Consider the following 15,872-nt stretch of genomic DNA (forward strand, 5'->3'; position numbering starts at 1 on the left):
GATACACCAACCCGTCTATCTGGTCTGTTAGTAAACTGTCCAGTAACCTCCCAACTATAAAAGTTAAACTAACAGGTTGATAGTTACTTGGTAAAGGCTTTGATCCCTTTTTAAATATAGGCACCACATTGGCCCTGCGCCAATCCAGTGGTACCATACCAGTCAATAACGAGTCCCTAAATATTATAAACAATGGCCTTAAAATGACAGAGCTGAATTCTTGTAGGATCTGTGGATGTATGGCATCTGGTCCAGGTGCTTTATCCACCTTTATTCTGTCTAAATATTTCTGGACCATATCACTTTTGATCCACTGTGGATCATTTGGGGCTGTGTCACTACCACCCCATTATGGACATGACCTCCCCCATGCTACTTTGTATACACAGAGCTGAAGAAAGTATTTAATATATTTGCCTTCTCTGTGTCCCCAGTCACCCACTCCAGATTATTTTGTAAAGGGCCTACATGCTCAGACCTGACCCTTTTACTAGTGATATATTTGAAGAATTTTTGGGGGTTTGTCCTACCATCTTTGGCAATCTGTCGTTCGTTTTGAATTTTTGCGTCCTTGATTTCCCTTTTACATATTCTGTTATATTCTTTGTAACATTTAAACGATAAAAGCGTTCCTTAATTTTTAAGTTTTTTTTAAAAGCTCTCTTTTTACTACTTATAGCCATTTTAACTTTGGTCGTAAGCCACATATGTTTTATCTTCTAGACTTTTAAACGTATTGCCCATGGGAATATACTTTGCAGTGAGTTTACATATAGTCACTGTGAAGAGTTCCCATTTCTGTTCTGTGTCCTATAGAGCCGCCCTCATCCTTGGAAAATTTGCTCTCTTAAAGTTGTGTTTTTATCTTACCCATATGTGTTTGTTGCTTACAACTAATATTAAATGAGATCATGTTATGGTCACTGCCACACAGTTGTTCTTTTATATAAATATTGGTAATAAGCTCTGCATAGTTTGAGATTATCGGGTCTAGCAGAGCGTCATTCCAAGTCGGGACCTCAATAAACTCGACCATAAAATTGTCTTGTATTAGGTTGATAAATTTACTCCAGTCAATTTCCAGGTAGTTAAAATCCCCCATTATTATCACTGTTCCAGCCCTTTCCATCTGTGCAAGGAGCTTAGTCTCCATCTCCTCACTAACACTGGGGGCTCTGTAACAAACTCCAATGTCAACCTTTGTAGTATGCACACCCATGTACAGTCCACCCATAATGCTTCAGACTCCTCACACTCTCCATCAACTAGGTCCTCTTTCACACTCGCTTTGAGGTCACTTCTCGCATAGACAGAAACCACCCCCCTCTGTTTTACCCTGCCATTTCTGAAAGCAAGCATAGCCAGGAATATTAATAGCCCAGTCATGAGAACAATAAAGCCAAGATTCAGCAATATAAATTAGATCATAGTTCTCGTGCACCAGAGCTTCCAACTCGCCTATTTTGCTTTGCTTCTGACATCGGTGAACAAACACTTTAATTCATTGTCAGATTTTGCAAACATATGTTGCGTATTTTTTATTTTAGTACAAATAGTACCATTCCAAATGGTTGATTGTAACATAGGAACCTTCATATCATCTACCATAGCCCTCCCTTATCTTTCCTGATTCCACCCACCAAGAGGGGCTGACCCCTGTCTGACCTGTCTGCTCCATTATAATATAATTCACCCTCCCCCACAATCCTAGTTTAAATACTCTTCCTGCCTTCCCATAAACCTCTCCCCCAGCATGGTAGACACCCTTCCATTTAAATGCAAACCATCTTTAGCATATAGGTTGCACCCCAATGAAAAGTCAGCCCAGTGCTCTAAAAAAACAAATCCCCCCTTCCCCTCCTTACACCAGGTCTTTAGCCATGCATTCAGCTGTCTAATTACCCCCTGCCTTTCCTGTGTTTCGCATGGCATAGGCAATATTTCAGAGAATATAACCTTGGAGGTCCTTCCCTTGACTTGCAGCCTAGTTCTTTAAATTGGTCTCACATCTCCCTCATGTCCCTCATTCATCCTCCGATGCCCCTAAATTGGAGAGACTGTCCCTGATTCTTCCTTAGATGTCTCTCCTGTTCCCTACTCTTCCTCAGATGTCCCTCATTTGGAAAGATTCCCTTGTTCCACTTCATATACCCCCCATTTGGCGAGACTATCCCTCATTCCTCCTCCGATGTCCCTCGTTTGGAGAGATTGTTCCTCATTGCATCTCAGATGTCCCTCTTATAGCAATGGTTTAGAAATCTGTTTAAATAAATGTACTAATTAACTGAAGACTTATTTATATTGCATTAAACTTTATATCTGTACGTCTGGTTATTGCACTGGTTATTTGTAAATTCTAATTCTGAAGTAGTGGTGAGAAATGCCCAGTGGGTTTCAGGTTGGATTTATATTACCCTCCAATGCATTTAGGATAGGTTTACACTTGAGTGCTCCAGTGAGCACAGGGGGCAGAGCAGATCACTGACAGTCGACGGCTTTCTGCAGATGGAGCACTGAGAACTGAGCGATTGGCAGTCTTTGATCGCTCAGTTCTCAGTATTAGAGCCGGCGGGAGACAGATGCAGCATCGGACTGATGCTGCATCCACCTAGGTAAATATGATTAAAAAAAATAAATATAGTATTGCAATACTTCTCTTACAAATATTATGGATATTATTTGTGACTTTTTCGTAATGCATTCACACTCAAATTGCTTAAAATATACCTCATTATGTGAATGGGCCCTCAACATTCTGTGCTGGAGATGCCTTTCTCATCTCTGAAAGTTTAGAGCCATGTATCACTGTCCCATCCTTATACTCTATTAGGGCCCTCTCAAACGGAGCGTATCCGTTGAGCGGGCTCTGCTAGCTCAGCGGGAGATCGCTCTGTTTATCTTTGCTGAGCCGGCGGATGACAGGTCCGTCTCTGCTTACTGAGCAGCGAGGGACCTGTCAGAGTCCCGCTGATTTCTCTGGGAAGATCAGACGAAAATGGACAGCATGTCCGTTTTCACCAGATCCCAATCCGATCTGTCAGATAGATGGTGAACAGATCGCCATAAGTCCGTCTTGAGTGGATAGGGTGTCAGATGGGTGTCGGCGGACACATCTCTGCTGACACCTGCCTGCCCATAGGAGTCAATGGGTGGCCCACTCAAATCCATCTTAAAAACGGACAGGCAGATCCGAGCAGGCTAAGCCCTTGTACACACGATCGGAGATTCCGACGGAATGTGTCCGATCGGAGCGTTTTGTCGGATATTCTGACTGTGTGTGGTCTGCATCGGACTGTTTCCGTTGGAATATCCGTCGGACCAACTTTTCCAACTTGCCGGAAATATTTTCCGACAAAATGCTCCGATCGGACATACTCTGATCATGTGTCGAGAATTTTGATCGGACAAAGTACCACGCATGCTCAGATCAAATTCCTACATCAAAGCTTATGGCTACTAGCCTGAACGTAGTCGTCACGTTCTGAAAGATCGGATTTTCTGACAACTTTGTCCGACCGTGTGTATGCAACAGTTTCGGTCAAGATCCGTCGGACAAAATCCGACGGATTTGGTTTTCGGAATCTCCAAACGTGTGTACAAGGGCTTATCTTGTAAAAGGGGCCTTACTTTAAATTACACTCCGTTGCATCATTTGAAAAGAGAAGGCAAGCCGTTAAATTAGGTTTCTAACCAGTAAATATTTGAATGCATGGTATGAGGGTTTTTAGCAAAAGGTTGATCACAAACATGAACATATCTAAAGCTTTCTTAAACAATCACGTGAAATGTTAATTCTTATACAATACAAGGTCATATCCCATGCCAAGTATTATTGCTTCCAACCATCTCTCATTTGGAGCGTCCCTAGTATCTCTTCAGATGTCCTTCATTTATCTCTGGTGTAGAGATCTGTATGAATAAACCTGCAAAAAATACATAATATTGAAATATGTTTTAAGCTCACCACGCATGTTACAATCTGGTTGTACAATCTCTTTTAGGCTGGGTTCACATATGAGCATGCAGCGGCTCAGAGCAGGAGTCCAGTGCGTCCTCGTTCACCGTTTCAGGTCCGATTTCAGCCCGAATTTTTTGCTGAATTCGGACCTTTAACGGACCAAAAAATGCACAGGGCTCCTGCGCAAATCGCACAGAAGCCCCTGCGGAGATGTGTACTGGCTCCATAGAGAGCCAGTCCCAATCTCCTGTTGTTGCGAATTGGATGTGAGGAAATCCGCATCCAATTTACACTAGTGTGAACCCAGCCTTAGATCTCAAATATGTAGTGCAAGGTCCTGCCTGATTGGATACAAGTTGATAGGTTAGGTAGGCCCTAATACTACATAGTTTTGATAGATCTGAAGTTGTTTGTGCAGAAATTGTAAGGTCAGAATTTAATGTGTATGGCAAACCTTGAAGTGGAAGTCCATGCTAAAGCTAAAATCCTTGCATCTATAGACACCCACAATCTAACACTGACCTATCTAGCCCTGTAATGAAAAAATTAGTATACATAGCTTTTCTGAACCTAATCCGACTCCATCTCCAGTGGTGGAAGCTGTGTAAAGGACATGACCGACAACGGCTGTGAAATCAATGGGAAGACTTACTATGGGGCTTCTGTTGTCAGACGTGTCCTGTGCACCCACCTACACAAAGAAGCCACGGCTCACATCTCAGCGTGAGATCGGGTCGGATCAGCTTCAGAAAAGGTATGTATACTGATTTTTTTCTTTACAGGGGGCGAAATAGGTAAGTGTTAGGTCCTGGGTGTCTATAGATGCAGGGATTTTAGTTTTAGCATGGACTTCCACTTTAATCAGCCTGTTCCATGTTATTTATTTTATACCAGATCATACAGAATCCATCCCCATAGCTTATTTGGAATCAAATGCCTCATCCCCTAATTCTTCTTCAAATATTACTTTTTTTATGTCTGGTATAGAGATCTGTTAGAATAAAGGTACCATTTAACTGTATTTTGCACAAAATTTTTATCCATCCTAATGATTGTTGCATTCATTATTTTTTATAGACTAATATAAAGGAAATGATTAAGTGATCACTTTTACGCTTTAATTTAGGAAGACAACATTTGGGGATGTTGGTTGGACACAGGGGTATAAGCTGATGGTTGGAAGAGGTCTTTCTGACCAGTTTCACGAAATAATTCTTACTGACCAGTTTCATGTCCTGTGCTAGGCAATTTGGGGGGTGATAACGATTGGTCCCAGATTGCAAGGCTGATCGATATTCCTATTCTGAAAGTAGTTGGTGGTCTGCTACTCATAGACTTGATATTTTTATCCAGTCTGGCCAAAAATGAACCATCTTTATCCAACAAACACATTTACAGGTTTATTTTTAACCACTCCGCGCCGGGTGGAGGTCCTGGGACGGCCTCGACTTTTGGGGGGTATATCTGAATAATGCCTGAGGCCACAGACATCATTCAGATATCGGCATTTTCAGCCGGTGATTCCCTGCACCATAAGAATGATCATAGCGGCTGTTCCGCTGCTTGATCGTTCTTACGTTCTCCAGTGCTTCTACCGACTCACCGATGGAAGCGGTGAGTCGGTCACAGGATCCGCCGGCCCCCGGATGATATGATATCATAGAGATTTCCAGCGGACTAGATGGTCCCCGGAGTCTATGATCGTTCAGAGGCCGGGCGCGATCTTATGACGTCACGCCCGGCCTCTGCATTCAAAATAACGGCGCCAACTCGGCTGGGAAGCCGTGATCGTGTTTTTTATTTATTTTTTTATTTTAGGCTTCCCAGCCTAGAGGTGAGATATGGGGGTCTTATTGACCCCTTATCTCACTGTAAATGGGTCCGATCATGCCATATTCCTATTACAAGGGATGTTTACATTCATTGTAATAGGAATAAAAGTAATAAAAAAAAAACATTTTGAAGTGTCACACTAAAAAAATAAAAGTAAAATTAACAATAACAAAAATATATATTAAAGTGCCCCTGTCCCCGTGAGCTCGTACGCAGAAGCGAACGCATGCGTAAGTCCCGCCCACATATGAAACCGGTGTGCAAACCACACATGTGAGGTATCGCCGCGAACATTGGAGCGAGAGCAATAATTCTAGCCCTAGCCCTAACCCCTGTAACGTAAAACATGTAACCAGTAAACATTTTTAAAGCGTCGCCTATGGGGATTTTTAAATACCAAAGTTTGGTGCCATTCCACGAGCGCGTGCAATTTTGAAGAGTGACATGTTGGGTATCTATTTACTCGGCATATCTTCATCTATCACATTATGCAAAAACATTGGGCTAACTTTACTGTTTTTTATTTTTTTAAGCATGAAACTTTTTTTTTTTTTTTCTGAAAAAAAATGTTCGAAATATTGCTGCGCAAATACCGTGCGAGATAAAAAGTTGCAACAACCGCCATTGTATTCTCTAGGGTCTTTGCTAAAAAAACATATATAATGTTTGGGGGTTCTATGTAATTTTCTAGGGAAAAAAAATCTGAATTTTACATGTAGGAGAGAAATGTCAGAATTGGCCTGGATGCGAAGTGGTTAAAGAAAAGGAGTGTGAAGAAACATAGAAACCAAACAGACCAACTCATATTTGCCATATAAGTAAAAAAAAAGCTTGTTAGGTTGCCATACAGTGTCCGTTAACAAATAAGCTGCACGTTTCCAACCCGCTCAGTTAACTGTTTATTTGATGTGTGCATCCCAAGTTTATTTCTTTTCAACTTTTCATACATATGCTTAGATTTTCACACAGGTTTATGAGAATAACACCTACACTCCATGGCTACATTAACTTGGAACACTTAAATGTTGTTATTTATGAGATATAAAAAAATGTAATAAAGAACAACCCTAAAGCGATGTTCAGTAAAGCAGCTAATTTATTTAAATTGTTACACATTACTCATAAAACATGACTTTCATCTTCTGAGAGTATGTTACAGCAGCATGATAAATAAGGAGTGATATCTGATTGAAATGTATGTAGTACATAATTAGAGAATGTTCTACTTAACAATAGGTAGGCGTACCTTTTAATTAAAGTACATGTTATGTTCTGCAAATTATATATTGCTGTAAAGCCTTTACATGCGAAATCAGTATGATTGGTAATATATATATATATATATATATATATATATATATATATATATATATATATATATATATATATATATATATATAATTTATATTGAACGGGTGAAGTAATTCGTTTACATTTACTGGTATTTTTCACAATGGATTCAAAGAATCAACAAACCTAACCACTTGCTTACCAGGCCAATTCTGACACTTTGCTGCTACAAAAAACCCCCAAAAAACTTGTGTTTTTTTGGGCTAGGAAATTACTTAGAACCCACAAACATTATATCATTTCTTTTTAGTAGAGGACCTAGAGAATAAAATAGTGATCGTTGCAATTTTTTTTATATCACATTGTATTTACCCCCTTCCCGACCAGAGCACTTTTTGCGATACGGCACTTGCTTTGTTTTAACTGACAATTGCGCGGTCGTGCAACGTTGCAACCAAAAAAAATTGACGTCCCTTTTTTCCCACAAATAGAACTTTCTTTTGGTTGTATTTGATCACCTCTGCGGTTTTTATTTTTTGTGCTATAAACAAAAAAGAGCATAAATTTGGGAATTTTTGTTGCTATAATAAATATCCCCCAAAAATTTATAAAACTACTCATTTATTTCTCAGTTTAGGCCGATATGTATTCTTCTACATATTTTTGGTAAAAAAAAAACACACAATAAGCGTATATAGATTGGTTTGCGCAAAACATCTACAAAATAGGGGATAGATTTATGGCATTTTTATTATTCATTTTTTTTTTTTATTAGCAATGGCGGTGATCTGTGATTTTTATCATGATTGCGACATTATGGCGGACACAACGGACACTATTTTGGGACCATTGTCATTTATAGTGCTATTATAATGCACTACTGTGTAAATGACACTGGCAGGGAAGGGGTTAACATTAGGGGGCGATCGAGGGGTTAACTGTGTTCCCTATGTGTGTGTTCTAACTGGGGGGGGACTGACTATAGGAGATGTCAGATCGTTGTTCCTAGCTATTAGGAACTCACAATCTTCCTCTCCTCACAGAACAAGGAGTTCAGGGGAGTTCAGTTTTTGGCCTTCCTGATCCACCAGGTAAGGCCAAAATCCACCGGAAAGTGGTGGGAGGACCATTGCTCGGATCTTTTAGCAGTTAGGGAAATGCCAGCTGAAAAAAACAATATTGAGGTTTTGGAATATTGCTGCAGCCATAACCTCGGTATTCCACCTTATACTGAGGATGTCTTTTCACTATGGCCCAGTAAGGAGGTGGTTAAAGTGTCCCTATTTGCAAGTATAGCTATGTGAAACATTTAAAAAAGTGTCTAAACTGTATAAAATCCAGTAAGGCCTTGTCGCACCCTGCTCTCCACATGCTCAGTTGCTCTCTATTCTCATCACTGTGCCTAAAATCAGAGCCACTAGAGGCTGATCAACTTTAAGATTTATTGTTACTGAAGGGGGAAGAAAGCAACAGGAATGGCTATACAGAAAGAACACAGATTAGGGAGGGAGAAGAGAAAAGCAGCAGAGGCGACAGAACAAACGCTGCTGCCAGGGAGACACAAAAATGATTGTAAAGTCTGTTTTTTTTTGTTTTTTTTAGTTAAAATTAACAAACATATTATACTTACCTGCCCTGTGTAGTGGTTTTACACAGAGTAGCCTAGACCCTCCTCTTCTCGGGTCCCTCTTTGGTGCTCCTGGCCCCTCCCTCCTGTTGAGTGCCCCCACAGCAAGCAGCTTGCTATGGGGTACCCGAGCCGAGTCATAGCTCTGTGTGGCCATTCATACACAGAGCCCTAGTCCGGCCCTGCCCCTTTTCTCTTCTCATTGGCTGACAGACTTTGACAGCAGTGGAAGCCAATGGCTTTCTCAGTCAGACGGGGAGTTTCGGGTAGCCGAGACACTGCTGCAACATCACTGGATCTAGATGGAGCTCAGGTTAGAATTGGAGGGGCTTAAGGTGGTTTCTGCACACAGAAGGCTTTTTTTTAATGTATAAAATGCATTAAGATAAAAAACCTGCCTTTACAACCACTTTAATCTTGCAAAGACAGTCTTTTCTTATCCCCATGGTATTCTCTCCTTTCTCCCTCATGGGCAGCCTGTGAACATCAGTACTAAAAAGCTTCTGTCAGCCTTCCTCTCTAACTGAGCCAAGACATACAATCAAGAGTGGAAATGTGCATACAGTATTTGAATTGAAGAAAGTGATATATAGTTTTTGAGACCAAGGAGAGGGTGGGAAGGAAGTGATTGCACTGGGCTTCAACAAAAATGGCGGCATTTTAAAGCATACATTAATTTTAATAGCATCATTATTAATATGGAGTGTATGTTATTTTGTTAAACAACAATAATGGTTATGGGTAAAGTTCCACTTTAAGAGTTGCTAATAGAAATAGAACTGCATCTTCATATTCCATTATGGTCATATCTGTCTCTTGTGCATATGTCCTGTTTGCATTTAAGCCTTTATATTACAGATCTAGTCATATCTGTTTCATGGTACCCTTTTGTATTTCCAGTTTACCCTTATCTTGACAATATGGCTCGAGATAACCATGGAAGTCCACAAGAGGATGCCGCCTTGGTCAGCTTGTCTCCAAGTACCTCCAGCTCACCTCGACCTCCCCGTCCTGCCTCTGACCTGCCAGGTAAATAAATTCCTAATCATAATGGTTCATTGAGGTTGAGTATGCCATAAAAAGCCATATTCATAAAATTTTAAGTTACTTCTGAATTACAAGTTAACTCAGCACCCATAACGGCAGCTCATTTGTTGGGATTGTCACTTGTGGAACCAAATCCCTCTCTCTACTTTTTTTTATTCTTCTGTTCCCTCTTTCTGGTCCAATCTATAGACCTGAATAAAAATGTACTATTTAATGTCACGCTGTTGTCATCCAAATTTATCTTAAAAGCACTTCCCTGTGAAAGAAGAGTTATTATGCTTACCTCTCTGGTGGCCTCTATCTCCTATCTTAGCTTTGTTTAACCCACGACTGCCTTTCTCAGCATTCAACACTACCAGGATTGTTCAGATGCCTTTGTTTCCCATTGTACTCTGTGGTGCCTTGTATGTCAATACAGGACATAGTGATGTGGGGTCATCAGATGAAATGACAGCATACTGTGTGTGGGGGCGCGCAGGCATACGACACTCCCAGAAGTGGCGAATGCTGAAGATTGTGACAGAGGCTGTAGTGGGTCAACAGGGAATGTTAGTATAAGAATACCTCAATTCTGTTGAATGAATACCTGAATGCTGTTGAATATTAGTATAAGAATACCTCTTCTTTTGCAGAGATGCTATTGTGTTCTGTATAGTGTTTTCTGTTTGAAGGGAATAGTTCTACGTTAACCTAAAAAAGTGTTCTAATGCACTAAGGCCCCTTTCACACTGGGGCGGTTTTCAGGCGTTACAGCACTAAAAATAGCGCCTGTGTAGCACCAGAAAAAACCGGCCCCTTTCACACTAGTGTGAAAGCCGGAGGGCTTTCACACTGGAGCGGTGTGCTGGCAGGACGGTGAAAAAAGTCCTGCTAGCCGCATCTTTGGAGCGGTGTATTCACCGCTCCTAAACCGCTCCTACCCATTGAAATCAATGGGACAGCGCGGCAATACCGCCGGCAAAGCGCCGCTGCAGCGGCGCTTTGCTGGCGGTTTTAACCCTTTTTCGGCCACCCCGCTAGCGCCCTTGTGAAAGGGCTCTTAAAGCACTTGGGCTTTCACATTGGGACTGCAGATGAGGCTTCTTTCAAGTGCTTTACATGCGCTTTTTTTTAACGCTAAAGCGCCTGAAAAACGCCTGAAAAACGCCCAAGTGTGAAAGAGGTCTAAAGGTCAGTATAATGGAGAAACAGTAGTGGGTAAAAAAAAGAGCCCCTTTGAGTTAAAAGTTGAACTCCGGATATGATGTTAATTGCATAATTACCGTACATTGGTCCAGCTTGTACAATTGTAAGTATGTATATCTCTTACCTGAGAGATCACTGGGGAAGCTAACAATCACTGTAGCAGTTGACACACCTGTGACACTCGCTTTAGTAGTTGGTGAATACAAAACATTCTTTGAATGAGGTGGAGACCTTGATTTTACCACCCTTCTGTCCCACCTCATCCAATCGGACAACACGTATTCATTGAAAAAAAGGCGTACTGTAAATCAGGGGTGGCGAACAAGCAATCCCCTGTGGTCAGTATGCAGTGGGCAACCATTCAGCACAGAACCCTTAAGATCATGGACACGTAGTAGCACCAGCTACTACAGTGACTGTCAACTTCCCAAGCATTCTCTTAGGTATGAGATATGCATACTTACATTGGTCCAAGCTTGACCATTGTAACTATGCAATAAAGATTAACTATGCACTTACGATTGGTTCAGCTTTAGCCAATTATTATTTGCGCATCGGGCCTGGTTGGTCACACTGGTGCGATTCGGTAAACTCTGCGCTTCAGTGCCGGGTTCCTGCGTCACACCTACATTTCACACTGGTTCACACTGCTCTATGCGAACCGCTGGGGTTGTCAACGTAAAGTCAATGACGCCCCTATATTGGTTTGCAGATTGCAGTGCGAACTGTGAAATGGTACAGGAATCAGATCGCATAGGTGTGAACACCCATGCAATCCGATTCCAGTGCGGACCAAAAAAAGAGTCCTGTACCATTTTGGTGCAAATGCAATTTCAGCCATACAGTTTTTATGGCTGAATTAACATCGCACACACATTGCATGTGATCTGCATGGCAATGCGGTGCAAATCGCATGCCATGTCTGGCATTGCACTAGTGTGAACCGGGCCTTAATTCTTCAAGATTTGTTTAAATTAGGGTGTTGTAGGGGTGTGTCCTTTGCCTGTATATATTCTTTATAAAACTGCCTCTTGTTCTCATATCAAAACTTTGGGTGGTTGGCCGCATCTCTTGGGCAGATTCAGAGTGATCGATGTGATGTGGTGATCAATATTTTGTTTTCCCAGATGAACTTGTACAGGCTGGATGGGAGAAGTGCTGGAGTAAGAGGGAGAGTCGTCCTTATTATTTCAATCGTTTTACCAATCAGTCACTTTGGGAGATGCCTGTCCTTGGCCAGCATGATGTCATTGTATGTACAAATACCAATATCATAACACGATGCTGAAGATCTTAAATTGTCATTGCAAATTAGAAATGTATTTTTCTTGTATTTATCTTCACAGAATCCTGTTCTTGTATGAGCCAGCACTGTTATAAACAAATAGGGCTTTCTGAATATATTCTCTTTTTGCGTTCTAAAAAGCTCCACCCATTTATCTAGTCTGGTAAAAAAATTTAAGGGTTAAGGCTAGTACACATGGACCAAATGTTGGGCAGCTTTGGCCGGTTCAGTAGAAACTGGCCAACATTCGGCCCGTGTGTACTGGAGTCGGTCTGACAGAAGCCGGTCGTTTGGCTGGCTTCTGTTGAAGGGGCATGACCAAAAAAGGTCTGCCAATCAGTACCCGATCAGCACTCTCAGCCAATGGCTGAGAGCACTTACCTGAGTGTTCTGGCAGGGAGGGCGTCCCCCAACACAATAGAACAGCAGGGTAGATTGCTGTACTAACATCGGATTGTTAGTACCACGGCTCCAACCTGAGCTGTCAGGTTTTTTTGTTTTTTGTTCAACCCACTCGGTTGAATGGAAAAAAATAACTAGTAGTGTGTACAAGGCTTTATCTTGCATAATCTGATATTTAAAAGTAGTGGACTTACAACTAAGGCCCCTTTCACACATGCGGACAGTATGTACGTATTTCATCTATCCGTTTGTGGATGAAATACGGACATACATGCATCCCTATGGGATAGCGGGTGCCTGCGGATGAACATCCGCAGACATCCGCTATTGTCCGCCTCCGCTACTGTCCGATTCTGCAGACGGAGGAAAATCCTATTTATCTATCCGTCTGCAGAGCGGATATGATGAACACGGACAGATGGTCCGTGCTCATCTGATCCCCATAGAGGAGAGCGGAGATCTGACAGGGCGGTCCCTGCACAGTGTGCGGAGACCACCCTGTCCGCCGCTGGCTCAGCGGGGACAACGGAGCGATCCCCGCTGAGCGAGCGGATCATCACGGGGCGGATCATTACTGATCTGCCCGTGTGAAAGGGGCCTAAGGGCTTTCTGTGCAGAATGAGTCAAGGCCCTTTGTATTGATACTTGGCTACTTCTCTGCACCTGTTTATGTCCATAAATTTCAGTCTAGCAGTAAGCAGCTACTTTGCAGATTTTCTTGCATGCATAGCCTAATATTTAAAATTTAGTGCAGCTGATCTGAATATTGCTTGTTTTGATTAGGCCTTATAGGAGTTCAGAGCAATAATCAATGCTTTGGAAAAGCTTGTTGTTGCTCTTAGAGATCATATACGTGAGATAACCCAATGCTAGTTGTTCCTTTTCTTTATAGAAAGGAGAATAAACCTTTAATCGTACCACATTGTACTTTTGGCTGAGCTGGGAGAAGATCACAGCAAATCCTGATGGTAAAGAAAATTAAGAAATGTGTTCACTTGGGTTGAGGTCAGGGTTCTGTATAAGTCACTTGAGTTCCTCCACAACAATCTCATCACACAATCTCTTTATGGACCTGGACTTGTGTAAAGGGGCACATTCATGCCAGAACAGAAACTGGCCACCTCCAAACTGTTACCATAAGGTTGGAAGAGCACAAACGGCCTTTCTAAAACTTTTTAACAAAGAAATACACTTAAAATAACTTTTACGTTTCTAGGAAACCTCTCCTAATAATTACTGTGTCCACAGCTCATGGCACATTGGCTCTAAATTGGTTCTGATTGGGAAAAAGATCTCTTTACATTGGTGCTCAATGGGAGAAGGGCCTCCTTACAAAGGCTGTCAGTGAAAAGTATGATCCTTACATTGCTGGCCAATGGGAAGAGTGATCCTTACATTGGTGGTCGGTAGGAAAAATTCCCCTTATATTTGGTGGTTAGTGGGAAGAATGCCCCCTTACAGATAGGAAGGAGCAAACATTTGTATTTTTACCTATCATCCTTTCCCCACCATCCCATTCTACACCTCATTGCCTCCCCTCTACACCCTTTGTCCCATTTCTTCTATCACCATACTTGGCACCCTTCCGCCATCCTAGATCTTCCCAGGGTTTTTTTTTTATGTATATAATTCAAACATAAATTTAAAGTGGTTTGCAAGGTAAATAAAAAAAAACATGTCTATACTTGCCTGTTATGAAATGGAATGTCACAAAGCAGCCGCAAACCTCCTCTTTCTTTAATCCTACATCACAGGACACGGAGCCATAGTAATTGCTATGTGGGTTATAGTCCACCTTCAGGTGCTGGACACTGGCACACCCTAAACAGGAAGTTGCCTACCTATATAACCCCTCCCCTCAGTTTTTCCGCCCGTGTCTAAGGTGTTGGTCACGAGCGAAAATGTGCTGTGCTGAGCTCCACTGGAGCTATCCTTACTGGGGCTAGCTATGCAGCCAGATCCATTCAAAGTGTCTCTTAGGCCAAATTGAATGGTGCCAGCCCTCATATTCGAAGAAATTAGGTTTTGCTTGTAAACGGTATTCTTTTTAGAGAGCTGGACCCCAGGATCCAGTACTTTTTGGTTTTAAGGCCAAAAAGTTTTACTGGCGGGGTGCTATTACAGGTCCAGGATTGTGGGTTCTCTGAGGGTCCCCGGGTTCCTGAAGGTTTGTTACCAGAACCAACCGTGAAGGGTCAAGATTGGGTCTGTTGGTTTTACTCCAGAAAACCCTGAGGCGGGAAAGGTAAGTGGAGTTTTCTTATGAAATGTCTCTTTTAAAGTAAATGTCGTCATGCCTAAGTGTCACCATTGGAGGCTGTATGGAGCACATACCTTCTCATGCTTTGCTCAGAGATCACGCTGTGTCGCAGACCCTTTTCCTTTGGCTAGCAGGCAGATCTCCGGTTTGGAGGGTTTTGCTTCCTCCAGACACCCCCACCTGGGCTGAACTCTTCCCCTGAACTCTTCCCCCTACGCCGGAGCCTCAGTTTATGGTTAATATCCAAAAATCTGCAAAGGGGAAAATCCTTCCTTCAGTTACCACGGAAGTGGCCCAGATCAGAAAGGACCTTGTCCATTATTCTAGAAATTCAGGCAGAGCACTTGGTTCTGAGGACCTGAACTTTCAGTTTTCGGTATTGTCCTAGAAAATAAAAAGAAGTTCCTGGATGCCCACACTCAGAGAAATGGCATCTTTATTGGTCAATAAAATCCAAATGCAGTCACATATCAAATATGGGAAAAAACTGATAAAAAATTGAACGCGTTTCACGCCTTGTTCTGTCGCTTATTCATAGCTAAGGATAGAGAGAGAAATCACAGATATAAATAGCCTTAAAAGTGTCTATGGGATGAAGAGCCAATCAGACATCACAAAATTAATTGCAGGCACTAAAAAATGTAGAAAAAAAACGTCTACCCATAAATCAGGAAAATAAGGTATTGTCCTGCCAGGATTCAATCCGACTATGCCACAGCAATGGCCTATATTAATCACCAAGGGGGCACAAGAAGTTGTGCGGCCCAGAGAAAGGTGAATCTTATCCTATCTTGTTTTCATTCTAGGAATAGAAACTACTTAAGCAGTATTTAAATGAAAAAATAGTGGCGCTAATGTCACAATATTACTGTGAAATAAATACTAAAACAATTTAAGTGACAGCATGTGATAGTGACAACAACATAAACTGTGAAAAAAATATGAATAATAAAATAAAAATTTAATAAAAAAACTGAAAAAGTGA

At 41.7% G+C, this 15,872-nt stretch overlaps 1 protein-coding gene across 2 annotated transcripts in view; it reads left to right on the plus strand.

The window, feature by feature from the left end:
* The window catches only part of PCIF1 (phosphorylated CTD interacting factor 1), a 68,117-nt gene that overhangs the window by 4,336 nt on the left and 47,909 nt on the right, over positions 1–15,872 (plus strand). Inside the window, exons 2-3 of one of the 2 annotated variants that reach the window (XM_077459233.1) lie at positions 9,609–9,737; positions 12,068–12,192. In XM_077459233.1, coding sequence (XP_077315359.1) covers positions 9,629–9,737; positions 12,068–12,192 — 234 coding nt within the window. In that variant the 5' untranslated portion in view covers positions 9,609–9,628. Of the gene's footprint in view, positions 1–9,608; positions 9,738–12,067; positions 12,193–13,544; positions 13,596–15,872 lie in introns of those variants that run through there. The other variant, XM_077459234.1, reaches the window with a different exon arrangement.

This window comes from Lithobates pipiens, unplaced genomic scaffold, assembly GCF_037356315.1.
Source record: "Lithobates pipiens isolate NorthernLeopardFrog02 unplaced genomic scaffold, aLitPip1_a1.2 Scaffold_28, whole genome shotgun sequence".
In the NCBI taxonomy this organism is placed as follows: domain Eukaryota; kingdom Metazoa; phylum Chordata; class Amphibia; order Anura; family Ranidae; genus Lithobates; species Lithobates pipiens.